Source organism: Oncorhynchus clarkii, chromosome 2 (assembly GCF_045791955.1).
Source record: "Oncorhynchus clarkii lewisi isolate Uvic-CL-2024 chromosome 2, UVic_Ocla_1.0, whole genome shotgun sequence".
Classification (NCBI taxonomy): domain Eukaryota; kingdom Metazoa; phylum Chordata; class Actinopteri; order Salmoniformes; family Salmonidae; genus Oncorhynchus; species Oncorhynchus clarkii.
The window spans coordinates 76,374,218-76,395,906 of record NC_092148.1 but is presented as its reverse complement, the minus strand read 5'-3'; the positions used below and the strand labels follow the sequence as shown (position 1 = coordinate 76,395,906).

Here is a 21,689-nt window from a genome sequence, read left to right as displayed (position 1 = left end):
GACATTACTCCAAAAAGTACAATCTGTGTCCCCATGTGCAGTTGCAAACCGTAGTCTGGCTTTTTATGGCGGTTTTGGAGCAGTGGCTTCTTCCTTGCTGAGCAGCCTTTCAGGTTTAGAAGCTTCTAAAGCCATGACATAATTTTCTGGAAATTTCCAAGCTGTTTAAAGGCACAGTCAACTTAGTGTATGTAAAGTTTTGACCCACTGGAATTGTGATACAGTGAATTATAAGTGAAATAATCTGTCTGTAAACAATTGTTGGAAAAATTGCTTGTGTCATGCACAAAGTAGATGTCCTAACCGACTTACCAAAACTATAGTTTGTTAACAAGAAATTTGTGGAGTGGTTGAAAAACGAGTTTTAATGATTCCAACCTAAGTGTATGTAAACTTCCGACTTCAACTGTATATATATATATATATATATATATATATTATGATTATGATTTTTCAACGCCGATACCGATACCGATTATTGGAGGACCAAAAAGCCGATACCGATTAATCGGCCGATTTCTTTATTATTTTATTTGTAACAATGACATTTACAACAACACTTATTTTATCTTAATATAATACATCAATAAAAATCAATTTAGCCTCAAATAAAATGAAACATGTTCAATTTGGTTTAAATAATGCAAAAACAAAGTGTTGGAGAAGAAAGTAAAAGTGCAATATGTGCCATGTAAGAAAGCTAACGTTTAAGTTCCTTGCTCAGAACATGAGAACATATGGTGGTTCCTTTTAACAGGAGTCTTCAATATTCCCAGGTAAGAAGTTTTAGGTTGTAGTTATTATAGGAATTATAGGACAATTTCTCTCTATATGATTTGTATTTCATATACCTTTGACTATTGGATGTTCTTATAGGCACTTTAGTATTGCTAGTGTAACAGTATAGCTTCCGTCCCTCTCCTCGCCCCTACCTGGGCTCGAACCAGGAACACATCGACAACAGCCACCCTCGACGCAGCGTTATCCATCGCTCCACAGAGCAAGGGGAACAACCACTCCAAGTCTCAGAGCGAGTGACGTTTGAAACGCTATTAGCGCACACCCCGCTAACTAGCTAGCCATTTCACATCGGTTATATCAGCCTAATCTCGGGAGTTGATAGGCTTGAAGTCATAAACAGCTCAATGCTTGAAGCACAGCGACGAGCTGCTGGCAAAACGCACTAAAGTGCTGTTTGAATGAATGCTTACGAACCTGCTGGTGCCTACCATCGCTCAGTCAGACTGCTCTATCAAATCATAGACTTAATTATAACACAACACACAGAAATACGAGCCTTAGGTTATTAATATGGTCGAATCCGGAAACTATAATCTCAATAACAAGACGTTTATTCTTTCAGTGAAATAAGGAACCGTTCCGTATTTTATCTAACGGGTGGCATCCATAAGTCTAAATATTCCTGTTACATTGCATAACCTTCAGTGTTATGTCATAATTACGTAAAATTCTGGCAAATTAGGCGGCCCAAACTGATGGCCTGGAGATAGCTGTTTTTCAGTCTCTCGGTCTCAGCTTTGATGCACTTGTACTGTCTCCACCTTAGATGGTAGCGGGGTGAACAGGTCGTGGCTTGGGTGGCTGAGATTCTTGATGATCTTCCTGGCCTTCCTGTGATACCGGGTGCTGTAGATGTCCTGGAGGGCAGGTAGTATGCCCTCCAGGAGAGTCTGGAGAGTCCTGCGGTTGCGGATGGCCCAGTTGCCGCTAGCTAAAACCACTTGAGTGTTTTTCAGTGTGCTGACTGATAGGTTCTTCTTCTGTCAAACATCAATATGTTTATAGAGGCTGTTCAGCGGTAGATAAAGAACAGAACTTCCTCATTGTTATGCTCCCAGGAATGTCCGCCCCTTGAAGCAAGCACCAGTTAGCCTGGAGCTAGCCTCGTGCTAGGCCCAGCTCCCCCGACAATACCTATTTTGCCAATTGGCCTGGACCCCTTTAACTGCCGACACGGAGCCCTGCAGATCCATCACGACTGGTCTGCCGACGTAATCCGCCCGAGGGGGTTTCAACAGGCTCCTCCGTCACGATGTCCCCTGAAGACCCATCTGCTAGCCGCGGCCCGCTACCTGTCTCGAGCATATCGAACAGTTTTTGTTCTTTCTACCACATCTCCGGATTCCTACCGCAAGCTCTGAACCTTTACACTGGATCATCGCAGCTAGCTAGCTGCTTTCCAAGTGGCTACTCCTGGCTAACGTCTCTGTCCCGAAGGCAAGCACCAGTTAGCCTGGAGCTAGCCCCGAGCTAGGCTCACCTCCCAGGAAGCTGAAGATGTCCCTCAGCCAATTTCTTGGGCTACAATACCTATTTTGCCAATTGGTCTGGACCCTTTTACTGCCTACACGGAGCCCCGCCGATCCATCACGACTTGTCTGCCGATGTAACTATCAGAGTGGGTTTGACTCTTCCATCGCGATGTCCCCCTAAGGCCCTTCTGCTAGCCCCGGCCCGCTAGCTGTCTGAATCGCCATGTCTCCAGCTCGCCTAGCTACTCACTGGACCCTATGATCACTCAGCTGTGCATGCCTCTCCCTAATGTCATTATGCCATGTCCATTGCTGTTCTAGTTAGTGACTGTCTGTCTTATTTCACTGTAGAGCCTCCCACCCTGATCAATAGGACTTAGTTCTACCTCCCACACATGCGGTGACCTCACCTGGTTTAAATGGTGTCTCTAGAGACAAAACCTCTCTCATCGTCACTCAATGCCTAGGTTTATCTCTACTGTATTATGCCTTAAATCTATTCATCTGTGCCCAGAAACCTGCTCCTTTTACTCTCTGTTCCGAACGCACTAGACGACCAGTTCTTATAGCCTTTAGCCGTACCCTTATCCTATCACTCCTCTGTTCCTCCGATGTAGAGGTTAACCCAGGCCCTGCAGCGCCTAGCTCCACTTCCATTCCCCATGAACTCTCATTTGTTGACTTCTGTAACCATAAAAACCTTGGTTTCATGCATGTTAACATTAGACGCATCCTCCCTAAGTTTATTTTATTCACTGCTTTAGCACACTCTGCCAACCCGGATGTCCTAGCCGTGTCTGAATCCTGGCTTAGAAAGGCCACCAAAAATCCGGAAATTTCCATCCCTAAGTATAACCTTTTCCGACAAGATAGAACTGCCAAAGGGGGCGGAGTTGCAATCTACTGCAGAGATAGCCTGCAAAGTTATTTCATACTACCCATGTCTGTGCCCAAACAAGTCGATCTTCTACTTTTAAAAATTCACCTTTCCAGAAACAAGTCTCTCACCGTTGCCCCCCATCTATCTTCAGAGCTCGTACTATTAGGTGACCTAAACTGGGACATGCTTAACACCCCGGCCATCCTACAATCTAAGCTAGATGCCCTCAATCTCACACAAATTATCAAGGTACCTACCAGGTACAACCCTAACTCCGTAACCATGGGCACCCTCTTAGATATCATCTTGACCAACTTGCCCTTTAAATACACCTCTGCTGTCTTCAACCAGGATCTCAGTGATCGTTGCGTCATTGCCTGCTTGCGTAATGGGTCCGTCGTCAAACGACCACCCCTCATCACTGTCAAACGCTCCCTAAAACACTTCAGCAAGCAGGCCTATCTAATCGACCTGGCCCAGGTATCCTGGAAGGATATTGTCCTCATCCCGTCGGTAGAGGATGCCTGGATGCTCTTTAAAAGTGCTTTCCTCTCCATCTTAAATAAGCATGCCCCATTCAAAAAATGTAGAACTAAGAACAGATATAGATAGCCCTTGGTTCACCCTAGACGTGACTGCCCTTGACCAGCAAAAAACATCCTGTGGCGTTCTGCATTAGCATCAAATAGCCTCCGCGATATGCAACTTTTCAGGGAAGTCAGGAACCAATATAATCAGTCAGTTAGGAAAGCTAAGGCTAGTTTTTTCAAACAGAAATGTGCATGCTGTTGCACTAATTCCAAAAGGTTCGGGGACACTGTCCATGGAGAATAAGAGCACCCACCTCCCAGCTGCCCACTGCACTGAGGATAGGAAACATTGTCACCACCGATAAATCTCCGATAATTTCAATAAACATTTTTCTAAGGCTGGCCATGCTTTACCCCTAGCTACCCCTACCCCGGCCAACATCTCAGCACCCCCTGTAGCAACTTGCCCAAGCCCCCTGCTTCTCTTTCACCCAAATCCAGACAGCTCATGTTCTGAAAGAGCTAAAAAAAATCTGCATCCCTACAAATGATCTGGGCTAGACAATCTGGACCATCTCTTTCTAAAATTATCCGCCAAAATTGTTGCAACCCCTATTACTAACCTGTTCAATCTCTCTTTCGTATCACCTGAGATCCCCAAAGACTGGAACGCTGCCGCGGTCATCCCCCTCTTGAAAGGGGGAGACACTCTAGACCCGAGCTGTTATAGACCTATAGCCATCCTGCCCTGCCTTTGTAAAATCTTCGAAAGTCAAGTTAACAAACAGATCCCCAACCTTTTAGAATCCCACCGTACCTTCTCCACTATGCAATCTGGTTCCCGAGCTGGTCATGGGTGCACCTCAGCCACGCTTAAGGTCCTAAACGATATCATAACCGCCATTGATAAAAGACAGTACTGTGCAGCCGTCTTCATCGACCTGGCCAAGGCTTTCAACTCTGTTAATCACCGCACTCTTATAGGCAGACTCAATAGCCTTGGCTTCTCAAATGACTGCCTCGCCTGGTTCACCAACTACTTCTTAGATAGAGTTCAGTGTGTCAAATCGGAGGGCCTGTTGTCCGGACCTCTGGCAGTCTCTATGGGGGTGCCACAGGGTTCAATTATCGGGCCGACTCTTTTCTCTGTATATATCAATGATGTCGCTCTTGCTGCTGGTGATTCTCTGACCCACCAAATCACTGAAGCTGGAGTCTTATATCTCCCTTTCTAACTTTAAGCATCAGCTGTTAGAGCAGCTTACCGATCACTGTACCTGTACACAGCCAATCTTTAAATAATACCTCACCCCCATATTATTACTGACCCTCTTGCTCTTTTGCACCCCAGTATCTCTACTTGCACATCATCACTTGCACATCCATCACTCCAGTGTTAATGTTAAACTGTAATTATTTTGCCTCTATGGCCTGTTTATTACCTACCTCCCTACTCTTCTACATTTGCACACACTGTACATAGATGTTTTTTATATTGTGTTATTGACTGTACCTTTGTTTATGTGTAACTCTGTGTTGTTGTTTGTCTCACACTGCTTTGCTTTATCTTGTCCAGGTCGCAGTTGTAAATGAGAACTTTTTCTTAACTGGCCTACCTGGTTAAATAAAGGTGAAAATAAATAAATGTAAGAAATAGGAATCTTATCCAGCTAGTTAGCTATGGAAATATCCTAGTGCAAAAGATAAGTTTCTTCCAGCACAAACTTCAAAGGATTACGTTGTTACACCTCACGTTGGCACCTTTGCCAAGCAGTGACCGCTGACGATAATCAGACTGATTTGAACACAAGCTCTTCCCTTTACCCACTCTCACCCCTTTTTTTAAGAGGTTCAGAGAGCAAGCTGGCAGAGACACAGCGGAGGCCATTGAATAGATGAAAGAAGATGGGGAGGAGGAGAAGATAAAAGAGGCAATAGACTGAGGATGGGCTGACGAGTGATGGGATAAGGGGACAACGGAACTGGTCCACTGCAGGTGCAGCCATGGATGCCAGGTTTTTCAATGTATGTGTGCGTGTGCACGTGCGTCTATCTATCGTCTGTCTGCCTGCCAGCCTGTCTGTCTTTGTGAGACTCAGGCCACCTTATGGCCCAGGTTATGGCCCATAAGTTATTAACAGACTATACAGTTTCACAACCAACAGATTCCACAACCTCCAGTGTGGTGTGGACTATGCAGTCAATAACACCCTCTGGACTGTATTAGGATGATGGACAGGAGGAGGAAGAGGAGGAGGTAGAGATATTTACTGCTGAAGGAGCTTCCTGCCTTGGGACATAAGTGTTGCTAAAAATAATCCTGTCTGTGTCTGTCTCTCTTTTCTCCAGATGTGCTTTTCATCAGGGAGCTACGCAGGAGAAAAACACCACGTTTTACGAGACAGAGGAAGATAGAAAGAGAGAGAGAAGGAAAGAAAAAGAAAGAAAGAAAATAAGAGAGTGAAAAATTGACAAAAGAGAGAGGGAGACCGAGGAGATGTATAGGCCTATTCCCCAGACTGTTTTTCCAGAGCACGGAGCGTTGCCATAGAGCTGACCGTCAGGGACACCCTGACCTAAGGGAGTGATGCTGGAGGGACCCACCACAGTCTACAGTCACTGGATCACAATCAGATGCGATCCACCAGTGTGTATAATATTATAGACTCTCATTGTTTTCACTAATGTTTTTGAGAAACTGATGTCTGTCTTACGTATCGTTCTAGTTGACCATTAAAAGGTTCCTCACTCTAGTCTCGAACAACAAGTAGCCTTCCAGTCTCACTCTCTGTGCTCCATCCATGTGTCCTTCCTCCATTGTCTTGTTTTCAAGGTCAATTTCACTGTGAGCAGATTGGGTAATACTGTAGATATCACCCATGAAGATATGTCTGCCTCCACCTATTAAAATGATTATTTGGGAATTTGGCAATGAAGCCCTTTATCTGCCATTTTTATATCTCAGCATGCAGTTTGAAGGAAGATGCTAACAAGCTTAAGCGCAATTGCTAACTAGCGTTAGCGCAAAGACTGGCAGTCTATGGTACCCAGTGGAGGCTGGCGGGAGGAGCTATAGGAGGACAGGCTCATTGAAATGCCTGAAATGAAATAAGTGGTATCAAACATATGGAAACCATGCCCGACTCCGTTCCATTAATTCCATTCCAGCCATTCCTGTCCTCCTATAGCTCCTCCCACCAGCCTCTTCTGATGGCAACAGGAAGCATGCCAGCTGTTGCCATAGATTTTCCAAACATTGCGTTAACGCTAGTTTGCAAAACTACCTCTAACTTCCTTCATACTGGACGCAGAGACATAGAAATGGTATCCACAAGTCCATCTGCCTCTGGGGAAGTAGATAAATGGTTCTTGTCAAAATCCCAAAGTATCCCTTTAAGGGATCCCAATGGGATCTCCAAAGAGTCCTGCTAAACCGGTTGAGAAACACGCTCTTAACTCCATGATCCAAGCCGTATCTTTATTCCTTCACTCACTCTCTTCCCTCATTGCCTTAGTTTGCATTCTTTTCTCAGTCCCTCTTTCTCTCCCATTTGTTTTCCCTCTCCTGCTATCCCTTGCTCCCCTCCACCCGGTCCTTACAGGATAAAGCTGAACACAGTGTTCTCCTCAACTCTCATGTTTGTCTTCTTTGCTCGGTATTTGCCTGCAGAGTGTTCCTTACACAGAGCCAAGAGAGACTTTTTTTCTTCTCCTTCTATAGTATTATTCTCCCCTTCCCTCCATTCCTCCCGTTCTCTGTAGTAATAATAATCATTGGAATGGTTCATTTCGGGGTTTAGGAGGCGACCGCAGGTTAGCACAGGCCTTGAGGTTAATGCTTCTGAAAGCACATGGGAACTCAGAGCCACCACAGCCATGACAGACCGTCGGGCGGACACAGACGGACGGACAGACCGCTGTAACGATGGTGTTCATTCAAGACTCAAGAGCAATACAATACAATCAGTAGGAATAGCCTGCCATGGTGAAGAGCATCACGCAATAACCATGTATTCAACAACAAATACCCTGCACACAATGTCCACATCTAAATAACCCGGTCCCATACATATTCCAGTCTACACATACATCATATAACATAGCCTATACACAACACAGATTGTGTCTCGTCTATATACAGTACATTCCTAGCCTGGTCCCAGATCTGTTTGTGCTGTCTGGCCAACAATGACCATAGGAGTTGACAAGACAGCATGAAAAGATCTGGAACCAGGCTAGTACACACTCCTACATCCACATCTCCCCATTAAAACTAGACTCCCCATATCACAAGGGCCCACTGTTTTTTTTAACAATAGCTCCACTGCTATGATGGTAAAGCTGACAGTAATCTTCAGGTTGTCCAGATGCCGGGCTAGGATATCAGTGCCATCTGCCAACCCAGAGAAGCACAGCGGCCAAGCAGGATTACTGCCTCACTGACACACTGATCTACTAGGAGAGACAGAGAGAACGAGAGAGCGAGAAAGAGAAAAGGGAGGGAGAGAGCATATGCTGATCTGCGTATATTGATTGACTAGACAATTGTGTATGTGAATTAATCTGAAAAGAGTATATGTGAGTGTGTGTGTTTAGATCTAGCATACAGTACACTTAGCTTCAGTACTGTGTATATGAACACACACCTCCCATGACAGTGATCAGCAGACTGTAGTGTGTATGTTAAAGCTATGGGATCTGCTTCTGTTAATCTGAAGAGAGGAAACCCACTCTGTTATGTGTGTTGGAGCTATAAGAGGATTAACTGTACGCCCCTCCCTCCCTCCAGAGAGCTTTGGAAATTCCAACCCATCCACCCTCATTCACTGTCTGTACTAACTTCCCCATTCTCCCTCACTCACCCATATATGGAGAACTCACCTTCTCTCATCCAAATATGGCAGAATTGGGGACCTATAGTAACTCACTTTCTCCCCAATGTGAATGCCCCGCTCACCTTGATCAAAATATGGAGGACTAAATCACCCACTCTAAAATCCAGGCTAACTTTACTTACCCACACTAACCCCTGTACACAGAGGTACAGTGGGGCAAAAAAGTATTTAGTCAGCCACCAATTGTGCAAGTTCTCCCACTTAAGAAGATGAGAGAGGCCTGCCATTTTCATCATAGGTACACTTCAACTATGACAGACAAAATGAGAAAAGAAAATCCAGAAAATCACATTGTAGGATTTTTTATGAATGTATTTGCAAATGATGGTGGAAAATAAGTATTTGGTCAATAACAAAAGATTCTCAATACTTTGTTATATACCCTTTGTTGGCAATGACAGAGGTAAAACGTTTTTTGTAAGTCTTCACAAGGTTTTCACACACTGTTGCTGGTATTTTGGCCCATTCCTCCATGCAGATCTCCTCTAGAGCAGTGATGTTTTGGGGCTGTTGCTGGGCAACACGGACTTTCAACTCCCTCCAAATATTTTCTATGGGGTTGAGAACTGGAGACTGGCTAGGCCACTCCAGGACCTTGAAATGCTTCTTATGAAGCCACTCCTTCGTTGCCCGGGCGGTGTGTTTTGGATCATTGTCATGCTGAAAGACCCAGCCATGTTTCATCTTCAATGCCCTTGCTGATGGAAGGAGGTTTTCACTCAAAATCTCACGATACATGGCCCCATTCATTCTTTCCTTTACACGGATCAGTCGTCCTGGTCCCTTTGCAGAAAAACAGCCCCAAAGCATGATGTTTCCACCCCCATGCTTCACAGTAGGTATGGTGTTCTTTGGATGCAACTCAGCATTATTTGTCCTCCAAACACAACGAGTTGAGTTTTTACCAAAAAGTTATATTTTGGTTTCATCTGACCATATGACATTCTCCCAATCTTCTTCTGGATCATCCAAATGCTCTTTAGCAAACTTCAGACGCCCCGGACATGTACTGGCTTAAGCAGGGGGACACGTCTGGCACTGCAGGATTTGAGTCCCTAGCGGCGTAATGTATTCTGATGGTAGGCTTTGTTACTTTGGTCCCAGCTCTCTGCAGGTCATTCACTAGGTCCCCCCGTGTGGTTCTGGGATTTTTGCTCACCGTTCTTGTGATAATTTTGACCCCATGGGGTGAGATCTTGCGTGGAGCCCCAGATCGAGGGAGATTATCAGTGGTCTTGTATGTCTTCCATTTCCTAATAATTGCTCCCACAGTTGATTTCTTCAAACCAAGCTGCTTACCTATTGCAGATTCAGTCTTCCCAGCCTGGTGCAGGTCTACAATTTTGTTTCTGGTGTCCTTTGACAGCTCTTTGGTCTTGGCCATAGTGGAGTTTGGAGTGTGACTGTTTGAGGTTGTGGACAGGTGTCTTTTATACTGATAACAAGTTCAAACAGGTTCCATTAATACAGGTAACGAGTGGAGGACAGAGGAGCCTCTTAAAGAAGAAGTTACAGGTCTGTGAGAGCCAGAAATCTTGCTTGTTTGTAGGTGACCAAATGTGCACATAAAGTTTCAAAACATGGCACACGGCTGGGAGCCCAGACTTGAACCCAGACCAAGCTGGAGAAAGAGAGAGAGACAGAGAGATAGAGGGAGAGAAAGGAGAGAGTTGGGTGGAGATGCATAGAGAGACAGAGAAAGACAGAGAGAGATAGAGGGAGAGAAAGAAGAGAGAGTTAGGTGGAGATACATAGAGAGAGAGAGACAGAGAAAGACAGAGAGAGATAGAGGGAGAGAAAGGAGAGAGAGCTGGGTGGAGATACATTGTGAGAGAGACAGAGAAAGAGAAAGAAAGGAGAGAGAGAGAGATGCAGGAGACTTTTCCTGTCAGTGATTATGGTGATATAAATAGACTATTTCCCAATAATACCCAGTGTCCATTTCCAAGCAGTACTTCATCTCCTCCTGCTTTGCTCTCCTCTCATTCCCTCTCTCAATTTGTGGGTGTCAGACCAGTGACAGGTGGGTGTTTGGTTGAGTGCAGAATGAGAGGCAGAAGACAGGATGAGTAAATGGAGTGACAGAATACTGTAAGTGTGTGGGATGGGTAGTGAGTTAAAGGGGTTATGGGGTGAGTGTGTCAGGGCTAGATTAGAGGGGAAGAACGTGGTGAAATCTCCAGCTGTGCCAGCAGCTGTGGTCCATCCCCTGATGCTGAGAGGTAATCAGGCCTGATGGCCAACACTACATACCACAGAGCAGATCCCTGTGGCGCAATAACCCCTAGACAGACACACACACAGACACGCAAACACACAGACTAATAAACACACACACATAGACTAACACTTTCTATCTCTCATACTCTCTTTCTTTCTGTCTCTCTCGCTCTCTACAACACTGTTATAACATCTTCCTGACTTGAACCAGCAATTTAAACACTTGTAGAGAACCCTGAGAACCCGGTAGTACCATCAACTGGGGGAGGTGAAATGACCCAAACCACTACCCAGCCTGCAGTGAGAGTTCAAGGGTCTTTGTTCTCCAGCACCAGCCGGTTAAAATAAATATCGACATTCCTCCTTCCAAATGAATGGCTGCAGTTGTGAAGTCCGCTGACTGGCGCTGAGCACAAAAGGGCTCCCAGAGGACAAATGGAATGGAATTGGTTCACTGACATATTGCTAATGATCCAGAAACAAACATTCAAAACCTCCATCTACTTTACATAGACACAGGCATCAGTGGGATGCTGTGTGTCTTCCGAAAGACCTGAGTTCAAATACTATTTAAAATAGTTTCAAATATTTGATCTGGGCTTGATTGAGCTTGCCTGGCATTGTTCTTTAATCTTTAGTTTTATAACATCTCTCTCCATACTGTTTGTATATGCCACATTCAGATGTTGCTGCCATGGATTCCATGGTGTCTGTCTAATCCTACAGCTAAGGTCACTGGAAGAGGGATTGGAGTGTGAGTTGGCACATGAGTGATAGAGATTATAATCATGTCCTATCAGTAAGCGTTTAAAGTAATTAGTCTCTCTCTCTCCCTCTCTTTGAATTGTTGCCCTGGCACAGTCAGAACATTACTAGCGAGAACAGGTTCAGGTTGCCAGATGTTGCCAGGATCCAGCCCCTCTGAGAGCTCGCCTGCTGTAAGGATGACAGATGTACTGGGACTTTTTATTTGTGGGCCATTGGCCAGCCTCATCACACCTTGCGGCCCATTGTTACAGCACCTAAGCTCACTTTAGGTTTAGTGATGCAGCCTCATCAGGGATGGAGACATGTTTGGTTATTAGCTGGTGTATCAATATTCATGGTAACACTATATTTGGATAGTCCATCTGTAGATGCTCAGCAAACTATCATTAGTTGTGTGTGTGTGTGTGTGTGTGTGTGTGTGTGTGTGTGTGTGTGTGTGTGTGTGTGTGTGTGTGTGTGTGTGTGTGTGTGTGTGTGTGTGTATATAGATTTTTCACCTAAATACTGCTTTCGGTGATCAACCGGGTGGAGAATTGTATTAATCATTGCTCTACAGAGGATCTGTCTGCCGCTCCATACAGTAACCAAGCAGATCACAACACATCCTCATCACCAGCCCTACATATAATGAGCTCAGTTTGATCAGTTTAGTGGGCTGTCTCCATGTAGATTCACCCAGCATGAGTCTTCATGTTGGAGAATGGACTCTGTATATAAGCCCTATTCAAATACTCTTGAAATGTATCCTTCCTACAATCATGTCATGATAGAATCAAGGAAAGAATCAAGGGAGGAAGGAACACTTCATAGAGCAAAGAGCCTACATACTGCAGAGAGCAGACACAGTGTACTTCCCAAAAGTCTGAAGTGGCTTCTCCCTCTTCTTATTTTATTCATTCAGTGTGAAAGAACTAGACAAGTGAAAGCAAAAGCACATAGGAATCAATTAGGTTGGTTCTGGTCTCACTTCTCCTGTGTTTTCAGATTAGTGCAGTCAAAGGAAAAGAGACAGAGATAGGAAACCACTTTTTTTTTACTGTTTAAGAGGCCCTTAGTCACTCATCATGCTTTTTTCTCCTTACCTCTTGAGTTGGTCGCCATGTCTGCCACCTTCTGAAAGGCATCTAGAAATGTCACTATTGACAGAACTGTAGTCCTACAAGTACACAGGAGGACACAGCAGTCAGTATTCAACCTCAACAGTGACTAGAAACTATGAATAGACCAGAATGTCAACACTGGACAGTTAGAGTAGCAAGTCTACTGAGCAGGTTCACATTTATTGGGATTAATCTTGTCCTGAAGACAGAGCTGTGCAAAGTATATTGTGATTATGTATGAAAACAAAATTAGCTTAGTGATCTTAATTTAACGTTAGGCTTAGGCATAAGGTTAGCAGTGTGGCTCAGGTTAGGGTTCAGGTTCAGGTTAGGTTTAAAATCCGATGTTATGACTTTGTGGCTGTGCCAGCTAGTGATTACCCTGCAGAGCTTGCCTCCAGTATATATGTCATCCCAATAAATGCCAACTTGTATCTGTTGAAGGTGGGATGGATAGGACATGATAGTCAGTCTCAGACATACTGTAGAATCAAGGTCTCACCTGAGTTGGGAGTGTAGTTTAGTGGCCTTGGCACTGAAGTCTTCCCACACTGGATATGAACTCTGGATGAAAGAGGAATCAAATGTTAGTTTAAACCTTTGGCGTGCGTGCACGCGCACACACACACACCATGTTTTGTTCCAGTGGACCAGCACTTTGGAAAACCTGTGCTCAGCCTTCTCATATGACTCAGAACAACATAATACATCATCATCCAATCAAGCTTGCATATTCTCTCTTACCTAACCATGCTGAAAATACAGTTGACTCACTGTTGACTCACTGCAGGGCAAAGCTGGGGTGTGTGGGAGGGAGGGGGAAATATGGGAGGGCAGGTAGTGTGCCTGCTCTTTAAGGATCAGATTTCCCTGAGGACACGCAGCCAGCCTCCTTCCAGGCCTGGGCCCCAGCAGCAGCCAGCCTCCCTCCAGCCCTGAGCCCTAGCAGCAGCCTGCCTCCTTCCAGGCCTGGGCCCCAGCAGCAGCCAGCCTCCTTCCAAGCCTGGGTCCCAGCAGCAGCCAGCCTCCCTACAGTCCTGAGCCCCAGCAGCAGCCTGCCTCCCTCCAGTCCTGAGCCCCAGCAGCAGCCTGCCTCCTTCCAGGCCTGGGCCCCAGCAGCAGCCTGCCTCCCTCCAGCCCTGGGCCCCAGCAGCAGCCTGCCTCCCTCCAGCCCTGAGCCCCAGCAGCAGCCTGCCTCCCTCCAGCCCTGAGCCCCAGCAGTAGCCTGCCTCCTTCCAGCCCTGAGCCCTAGCAGCAGCCTGCCTCCCTCCAGCCCTGAGCCCCAGCAGCAGCCTGCCTCCCTCCAGCCCTGACCTCTAGCAGCAGCCTGCCTCCCTCCAGCCCTGAGCCCTAGCAGCAGCCAGCCTCCCTCCAGCCCTGAGCCCTAGCAGCAGCCTGCAGCCCTGAGCCCTAGCAGCAGCCTGCCTCCCTCCAGCCCTGAGCCCCAGCAGCAGCCTGCACCCTTAGAAAAACATTTGCTATCTAGAACCTAAAAGGGTTCTTCAGCTGTCCCCATAGGATAACCCTTTGTTAGAACCCTATTGGGTTCTACATGGAACTCAAAAGGCTTCTACCTAGAACCAAAAACTGTTCTACCTGGAACCCAAAAGGGTTATCCTATGTGGACAACCGAAGAACCCTTTTGGAACCCTTTTTTCTAAGAGTGTGCTTCCCTACAGGCCCCAGCAGCTGCCTGCCTTCCTCACTCCAGGCCCCAGCCAAAACACAAAACACGCTTAGGATCGGAGCCCAGCCTGAGCCTCATAGAGACCAGAGAGAGGGACACAGGCTGTCTATATACATATTCACAAGCTTCTCTTGCAGATAAGTGAAAAGACTGCAGAGAAAGGGGAAAATAGGCAAAAGAAACATCCCAGATCATTCACTCAACTCCTATTTCTCTCGTCATCATATCCAAGAAGTGATCATTCCCTGTTTTCAAGATATCCTTCTATGAGAAAATGAACTCCTCACAAAGTGATCAGGTTTCTCTATTAAGACTATCACATTCACTATTAAAATGTTTTCCTCATGCTTCGCCATTCTCCGTCTGTCTTCACTGGACTGCAACAGGTGGCTAATTAGCTTTTCAGCCCTACGCCTCTTGACAATGGCAGGAGGAGGCTGAGACAGGACAGCTGAGGGTGCAGGGTGAAAGCAGGGTTAAGATATCCATGCAGCGCAGTGAAGAAAGATGCACACACACAGCTCCCAAAATCCAGGCAGATCCTTCCTTCCTCAGTTAATGAATTCATCTGAAGGGAGCAGAGCAGGCTGTTATACAACTGCATCAGGTGCTAGCGGCTTGTCTGTGTCATGTTGCACTGTTGGATATAGGGGAGTCAGTGATACACTGGCAGAGTTACAGGCTGCGACACTGACAGTGTGTACCTAGCCTACACCAGGTTCAGCCATACGGCTAATTCTCTCCTTGACTGGCTCGGGAGGAAGCCAAGCACTATGTACCAGGGTAGTATTCATTAGGCACCAAACGGTAGAAAACTGAATAAAACAGGGAGGGACTACTTGGACTTGTTCAATAAGAAACGCTAATTTACATTATCCATTGCAATACACTTGATGTTTTCCATTGCATGCCCTAGTGAATACGTGCCAGATGAGCTGACTGCTGAGTAAGGTTCTGTATCTGGACCATTGATTCCAGCTGATTATCAATAGGTCCCTTTCTCTAAATGTTGTCTTTCTCCCGTAGACACAATGACAAAATAATAATGTATGAAATGCTGATATTTAGTGCTTCTCATTGAGCATCTTACAGTGCTTGGCAAACTACGCCCCATAAATAGAAGGTAGGCTATCGAGTGGCCATGGCCAGTTAGCCACTGTGAGTAGATGATCAATATCAGGGATCAGAGTAGAAGTGCTGATATAGGATACATTTAGCCTTTTAGATTATAATGAATGGACCAGGGGGGCCCTGATCCTAGATCAGCACACCTACTCAGAGACATACGTTTTATCAATAGACACACATAATACTGTGTACCTAATGACATGACCTTACTTAACCTGGTAAGTAATTGAGTTCAAATTCGACTTTATAATTTCAGGTCTGGATCCCAGCCTGAGCCTCTTATAGAGGCAGAGAAGCCTAGAGAGAGGAAGGACATAAATAATTCTATATACAGTGTGGAGAACAAGTATTTGATACACTGCCGATTTTCCAGGTTTTCCTACTTACAAAGCATGTAGAGGTCTGTCATTTTTATCATAGGTACACTTCAACTGTGAGAGACGGAATCTAAAACAAATATCAAGGAGATCACATTGTATGATTAAGTAATTAATTTGCATTTTATTGCATGACATAAGTATTTGATACATCAGAAAAGCAGAACTTGGTACTTGGTACTTTATTTGGTACAGAAACCTTTGTTTGCAATTACAGAGATTATACATATCCTGTAGTTCTGGACCAGGTTTGCACACACTGCAGCAGGGATTTTGGCCCACTTCTCCATACAGACCTTCTCCAGATTTCGGGGCTGTCGCTGGGCAATACGGACTTTCAGCTCCCTCCAAAGATTTTCTATTGGGTTCAGGTCTGGAGACAGGTTAGGCCACTCCAGGACCTTGAGATGCTTCTTACGGAGCCAGTCCTCAGTTGCCCTGGCAGTGTGTTTCGTGTCGTCATGCTGGAAGACCCAGCCACGACCCATCTTCAATGCTCTTACTGAGGGAAGGGGGTTGTTGGCCAAGATCTCGGTATACATGGCCCCATCCACCCTCCCCTAAATACGGTGCAGTCGTCCTGTCCCCTTTGCAGAAAAGCATCCCCAAAGAATGATATTTCCACCTCCATGCCTCACGGTTGGGATGGTGTTATTGGGGTTGTACTCATCCTTCTTCTTCCTCCAAACACGGCGAGTGGAGTTTAGACCAAAAAGCTCTATTTGTCTCAGACCACATGACCTTCTCCCATTCTTCCTCTGGATCATCCAGATGGTCATTGGCAAACTTCAGACGGGCCTGGACATGCGCTGGCTTGAGCAGGGGGACCTTGCATGCGCTGCAGGATTTTAATCCAGGCGTAGTGTGTTACTAATGGATTTATTTGAGACTGTGGTCCCAGCTCTCTTCAGGTCATTGACCAGGTCCTGCCGTGTAGTTCTGGGCTGATCCCTCACCTTCCTCATGATCATTGATACCCCACGAGGTGAGATCTTGCATGGAGCCCCAGACCGAGGGTGATTGACCGTCATCTTGAACTTCTTCCATTTTCTAATAATTGCACCAACAGTTGTTGCCTTCTCACCAAGCTGCTTGCCTATTGTCCTGTAGCCCATCTCAGCCTTGTGCAGGTCTACAATTTTATCCCTGATGTCCTTACACCCTCTCTGGTCTTGGCCATTGTGGAGAGGTTGGAGTCTGTTTGATTGAGTGTGTGGACAGGTGTCTTTTATACAGGTAACGAGTTCAAACAGGTGCTGTTAATACAGGTAATGAGTGGAGGACAGGAGGGCTTCTTAAAGAAAAACTAACAGGTCTGTGAGAGCCGGAATTCTTACTGGTTGGTAGGTGATCAAATACTTATGTCATGCAATAAAATGCTAATTAATGACTTAAAAATCATACAATGTGATTTTCTGGATTTTTGTTTCAGATTCCGTCTCTCACAGTTGAAGTGTACCTATGATCAAAATTACAGACCTCTACATGCTTTATAAGTAGGACAACCTGCAAAATCGGCAGTGTATCAAAATCTTGTTCTCTCCACTGTATACACTCACACATTTTATATATTATATATAGAGATAGATAAAAGGTTTATAACTAGGACCAAGACTTGTTCCTGGTCAGATGATGTGACACTTTCTATATTTATATAGTTTATAACTGGGGCCCAGAGTTGTTCCTGGTCAGATCGTGTGGTCAAGAAAAACTCCTAATCCTATTTATGGCCTAACATTGTACTCCATATTACTATGCCAGTTCACACTTTCCATCTGTTGTACAACAGACCAAACTAGGCCACTGCTCGACCTATGTGAACTTGTCCTGCTTGACCTGAATAGGCTCCCCTCCCCTCCCTGTATCTAATTATAAAGAGAGACGACATAATATCTTTTGGTGGACACTGCATTGTGACCATAATCTGAATAGGCTTCCCTCCCTCCCTGTATCTAATTATAAAGAGAGACGACATAATATTTTTTGGTGGACACTGCATTGTGACCATAATCTGAATAGGCTTCCCTCCCCTCCCTGTATCTAATTATAAAGAGAGACGATATAATCTTTGCTGGTGGACACTGCATTGTGACCAAAATCTGAATAGGCTTCCCTCCCTCCCTGTATCTAACTATAAAGAGAGACGACATAATCTTTTTTGGTGGACACTGCATTGGGACCATAATCTTGCGAGTCAGACCATGGTCAACATGGATCACAGCCTAGTGGCCAAACTGGCCATTTCATTTGACACGTCTTTGTCAAAGAGCTGCTTTCCTGGATGAGAAGGGGTCGCCAAATTGGATCAATTAACCCCTCTCCATTATTGGCCTGATGTTAGACATTGGAAAATGTGTAGGCACACACACTAAAATAAAAACATGTTATGGGTTATGTGATCAGTGTGTGCCTCATACTTGTTATGTCCCTGTCACAGCAGTTGTTTGTCATGTTTTGTTATGATTAGGTTAGGGAGCTGCCATATATCCAATAAGACATCCACAATTACAGTTGTTTGTTGTAACCATTACTGATTTAGCAGTGGATCAGTTGGAACACTGTCTAATCTGTTCAGTCATTACTCTGGTATTCAGTTATTGACTTCCTTTTAAAGTATGTTTAATTATTGAAAAGTACAGGCTAACTCATATTTTCAATGGAACAATTGTATAACAAATTCTGTAGCCTATAACCTACAAATATTAACTCAAACTATCAACAGCTTGATTATATTCAAAGACATGTTGGTCGTCATCAGAGCAGCTGCCACTCTAGGCAAGTAACATAAAGGAAAAATATTTATCACAATTTCTCCTTTCGCATAGCCAGTGAGGCGGTACAGAATATGAGAGGAAACAAAGGCAGTAAATTTAGTCAGATTATCCATGCAATAGGTCGGAAAAACTGTCGACTTCATCGAGCTCTGGTACCTTCATGTCGTTGACGATAGCTTGGAATAATCCACCCAACGCTCCACACTCCTTTTCCACTGACTCCATTATGACAGTCGTCTTCTAACGATGACTGAATGCGAGAAAATAAATGTCCATAAACGCTAAATATTCACACATCGGATATCACGATATTTTAATAAGCTCTTCGTTGTCCTTCACCCTCCAAGCCAGACGCGGAGGATGCGAAACTCCCGGCTAGAGGGCAGACAAAAATAAATCTGCTACTCTATGGCACCGGGTTGACGCACGGCGGTTGCTCTCTCTGCTTGGGCGCGAGTGATGGAGAGGAGGCAAAACCCTCGTTCCGATTCCCTCCGGTCTATAAACTGCGAAAAGAAGAGCAGGGTGAGTTTGGGTCAACGTCTATTTTCATTTTCGGCTGATAATCACGGGAAAATGTAGGGTACCACGACAGACAGTCGGTCACAGCTCTGAATGCGAGACATGCTCTCTTGTAGAGGAACAGATGTCTTGAAGCTGGGGTTCTGTGATTCGATCCATGGGAATTGAAGGGGGGCGGTCTTTTTTTTTGTCACATGAAGCGTGGAGGGAGGGACACCCCCTATCCAAACAAAAGTGAATCTGTCTTCTCATTCAAGGATACTCTGAAGAGCAAAAGAAAGGATATCCCCAGCTTCAAATGTGCATTCAGCATGCACGAGCCTGTTCATCATATACTGTATCAGTCTGGAGTTATTGTTACAAGCAATACAATGTAGCCTATAATACATAGTAATAATGAATCAACAATGACTACACCATGCATTCACATATGCATAGTGTGTTATTTCAAGCAAATATATTTCAATTTAAAGGAACCTCAACCTCTTTAGGCTATAAATACATATTTTTTTGTTGGCCTTTGGACTCTTATATATGCCAATTTTACTGGGGGGAATAAAAAACAGAAAGATGTGCATTAAATTGAACATAGTTTAAGCCAAAATGTTTGGGGAATTTTGCAGGTTAAATCATTTTTTCACTGTTTCTTCGCCCTCAAGGAAAGTACAACAACTTTATATTTCACTACCTTATATCATCGGCTGAATAAATAATATGCCTATGTATGCACACTGTATATACAGTACCAGTCAAAAGTTTAGACACACCTACTCATTCAAGGGTTTTTCTTTATTTGTACTATTTTCTACATTGTAGAATAATAGTGAAGACATCACAGCTATGAAATAACACATATGGAATCATGTAGTAACCAAAAAAGTGTTTAACAAATCTAAATATATGTTATATTTGAGATTCTTCAAAAGTAGCTACCCTTTGCCTTGATAACAGCTTTGCACACTCTTGGCATTCTCTCTACCAGCTTCACCTGGAATGCTTTTCCAGCAGTCTTGAAGGTGTTCCCACATTTGCTGAGCACTTGTTGGCTGCTTTTACTTCACTCTGCAGTCCAACTCATCCAAAACCATCTCAATTGGGTTGAGGTCAGGTGATTGTGGAGGCCAGGTCATCTGATGAAGCATCCCAACACTCTCCTTCTTGGTCAAGTAGCCCTTACACAACCTGGAGGTGAGTTGGGTAATTGTCCTGTTGAAAAATAAATGATAGTGGGACTAAGAGCAAACCAGATGGGATGGAGTGGCGTATCGCTGCAGACACCATTCTGTATACATCTGGCCCTTCTTTGGACACTGTTAACTAACCTCCAAATGAGCTTCAATGCCATACAACACTCCTTCCATGGCCTCCAACTGTTCTTAAACGCTAGTAAAACCAAATGCATGCTTTTCAACCATTCGCTGCCCGCACCCGCCCACCCATCTAACATCACTACTCTGGATGGTTCTGACTTAGAATATGTGGACAACTACATATATACATAGGTGTCTGGCTAGACTGTAAACTCTCCTTCCAGACTGATAGCCAGCAGTATACCACCCTGCATACCACTGCTGGCTTGCTTCTGAAGCTAAGCAGGGTTGGTCCTGGTCAGTCCCTGGATGGGAGACCAGGTGCTGCTGGAAGTGGTGTTGGAGGGCCAGTAGGTGGCACTCTTTCCTCTGGTCTAAAAAATATCCCAAAACCCCAGGGCAGTGATTGGGGACACTGCCCTGTGTAGGGTGATGTCTTTTGGATGTGATGTTAAACAGGTGTCCTGACTCTTTGAGGTCATTAAAGATCCCATGGCACTTGTAGTAAGAGTAGGGGTGTTAACCCTGGTGTCCTGGCTAAATTCCCAATCTGGCCCTCAAACCATCACAGTCACCTAATAATCCCCAGTTTACAATTGTCTCATTCATCCCCCTCCTCTCCCGTCTAACTATTCCCCAGGTCGTTCTGTAAATGAGAATATGTTCTCAGTCAACTTACCTGGTAAAATAACAGATAAAATATTAAACATCTAGAATTGGCTTCCTATTTAGCAACAAAGCCTCACTCAAGCCGCAAAACTGACTATCCTACCGGATTTCGGCGATGTCATTTACCAAATAGCTTCCAATATTCTACTCAGCAAACTGGATACAGTGCCATCCGTTTTGTCACCAATGCCCCTTATACCACCCACCACTGCGGACTGTATGCTCGAGTCGGCTGGCCCTCACCACATATTCGTCGCCAGACCCACTGGCTCCAGGTTGTCTACGCTAGGTAAAGCTCTGCCTTATCTCAGCTCACGATAACAACACCCACCTGTAGCACGTGCTCCAGCAGGTATATCTCACTGGTCATCCCCAAAGCCAACACCTCATTTGGCCGCCTTTCCTTCCAGTTCTCTGCTGCCAATGACTTGAACGAATTGCAAATTGCATTGTAGTAACAACGTAGAAAATAATTTTAAAAAATAAAGAAAAATCCTTGAATGAGTAGGTGTGTCCAAACTTTTGACTGGTACTGTATATTATGCTTCACATTACC

The 21,689-nt window shown here is 44.9% G+C and overlaps 1 protein-coding gene across 3 annotated transcripts in view; it reads right to left on the bottom strand.

Annotated features, from left to right (window-relative positions):
- The window catches only part of LOC139373873 (protein MTSS 2-like), a 36,694-nt gene extending 17,403 nt beyond the window's left edge, over nucleotides 1–19,291 (bottom strand). For 2 of the 3 annotated variants that reach the window (XM_071114971.1, XM_071114979.1), the window contains exons 1-3: nucleotides 18,789–19,291; nucleotides 13,169–13,230; nucleotides 12,649–12,722 (exon numbers count right to left, since the gene is read on the bottom strand). In XM_071114971.1, coding sequence (XP_070971072.1) covers nucleotides 12,649–12,722; nucleotides 13,169–13,230; nucleotides 18,789–18,857 — 205 coding nt within the window. In that variant the 5' untranslated portion in view covers nucleotides 18,858–19,291. The remainder of the gene's footprint in view (nucleotides 1–12,648; nucleotides 12,723–13,168; nucleotides 13,231–18,788) is intronic. The other variant, XM_071114985.1, reaches the window with a different exon arrangement.
- Nucleotides 19,292–21,689: the final 2,398 nt, after the last annotated feature.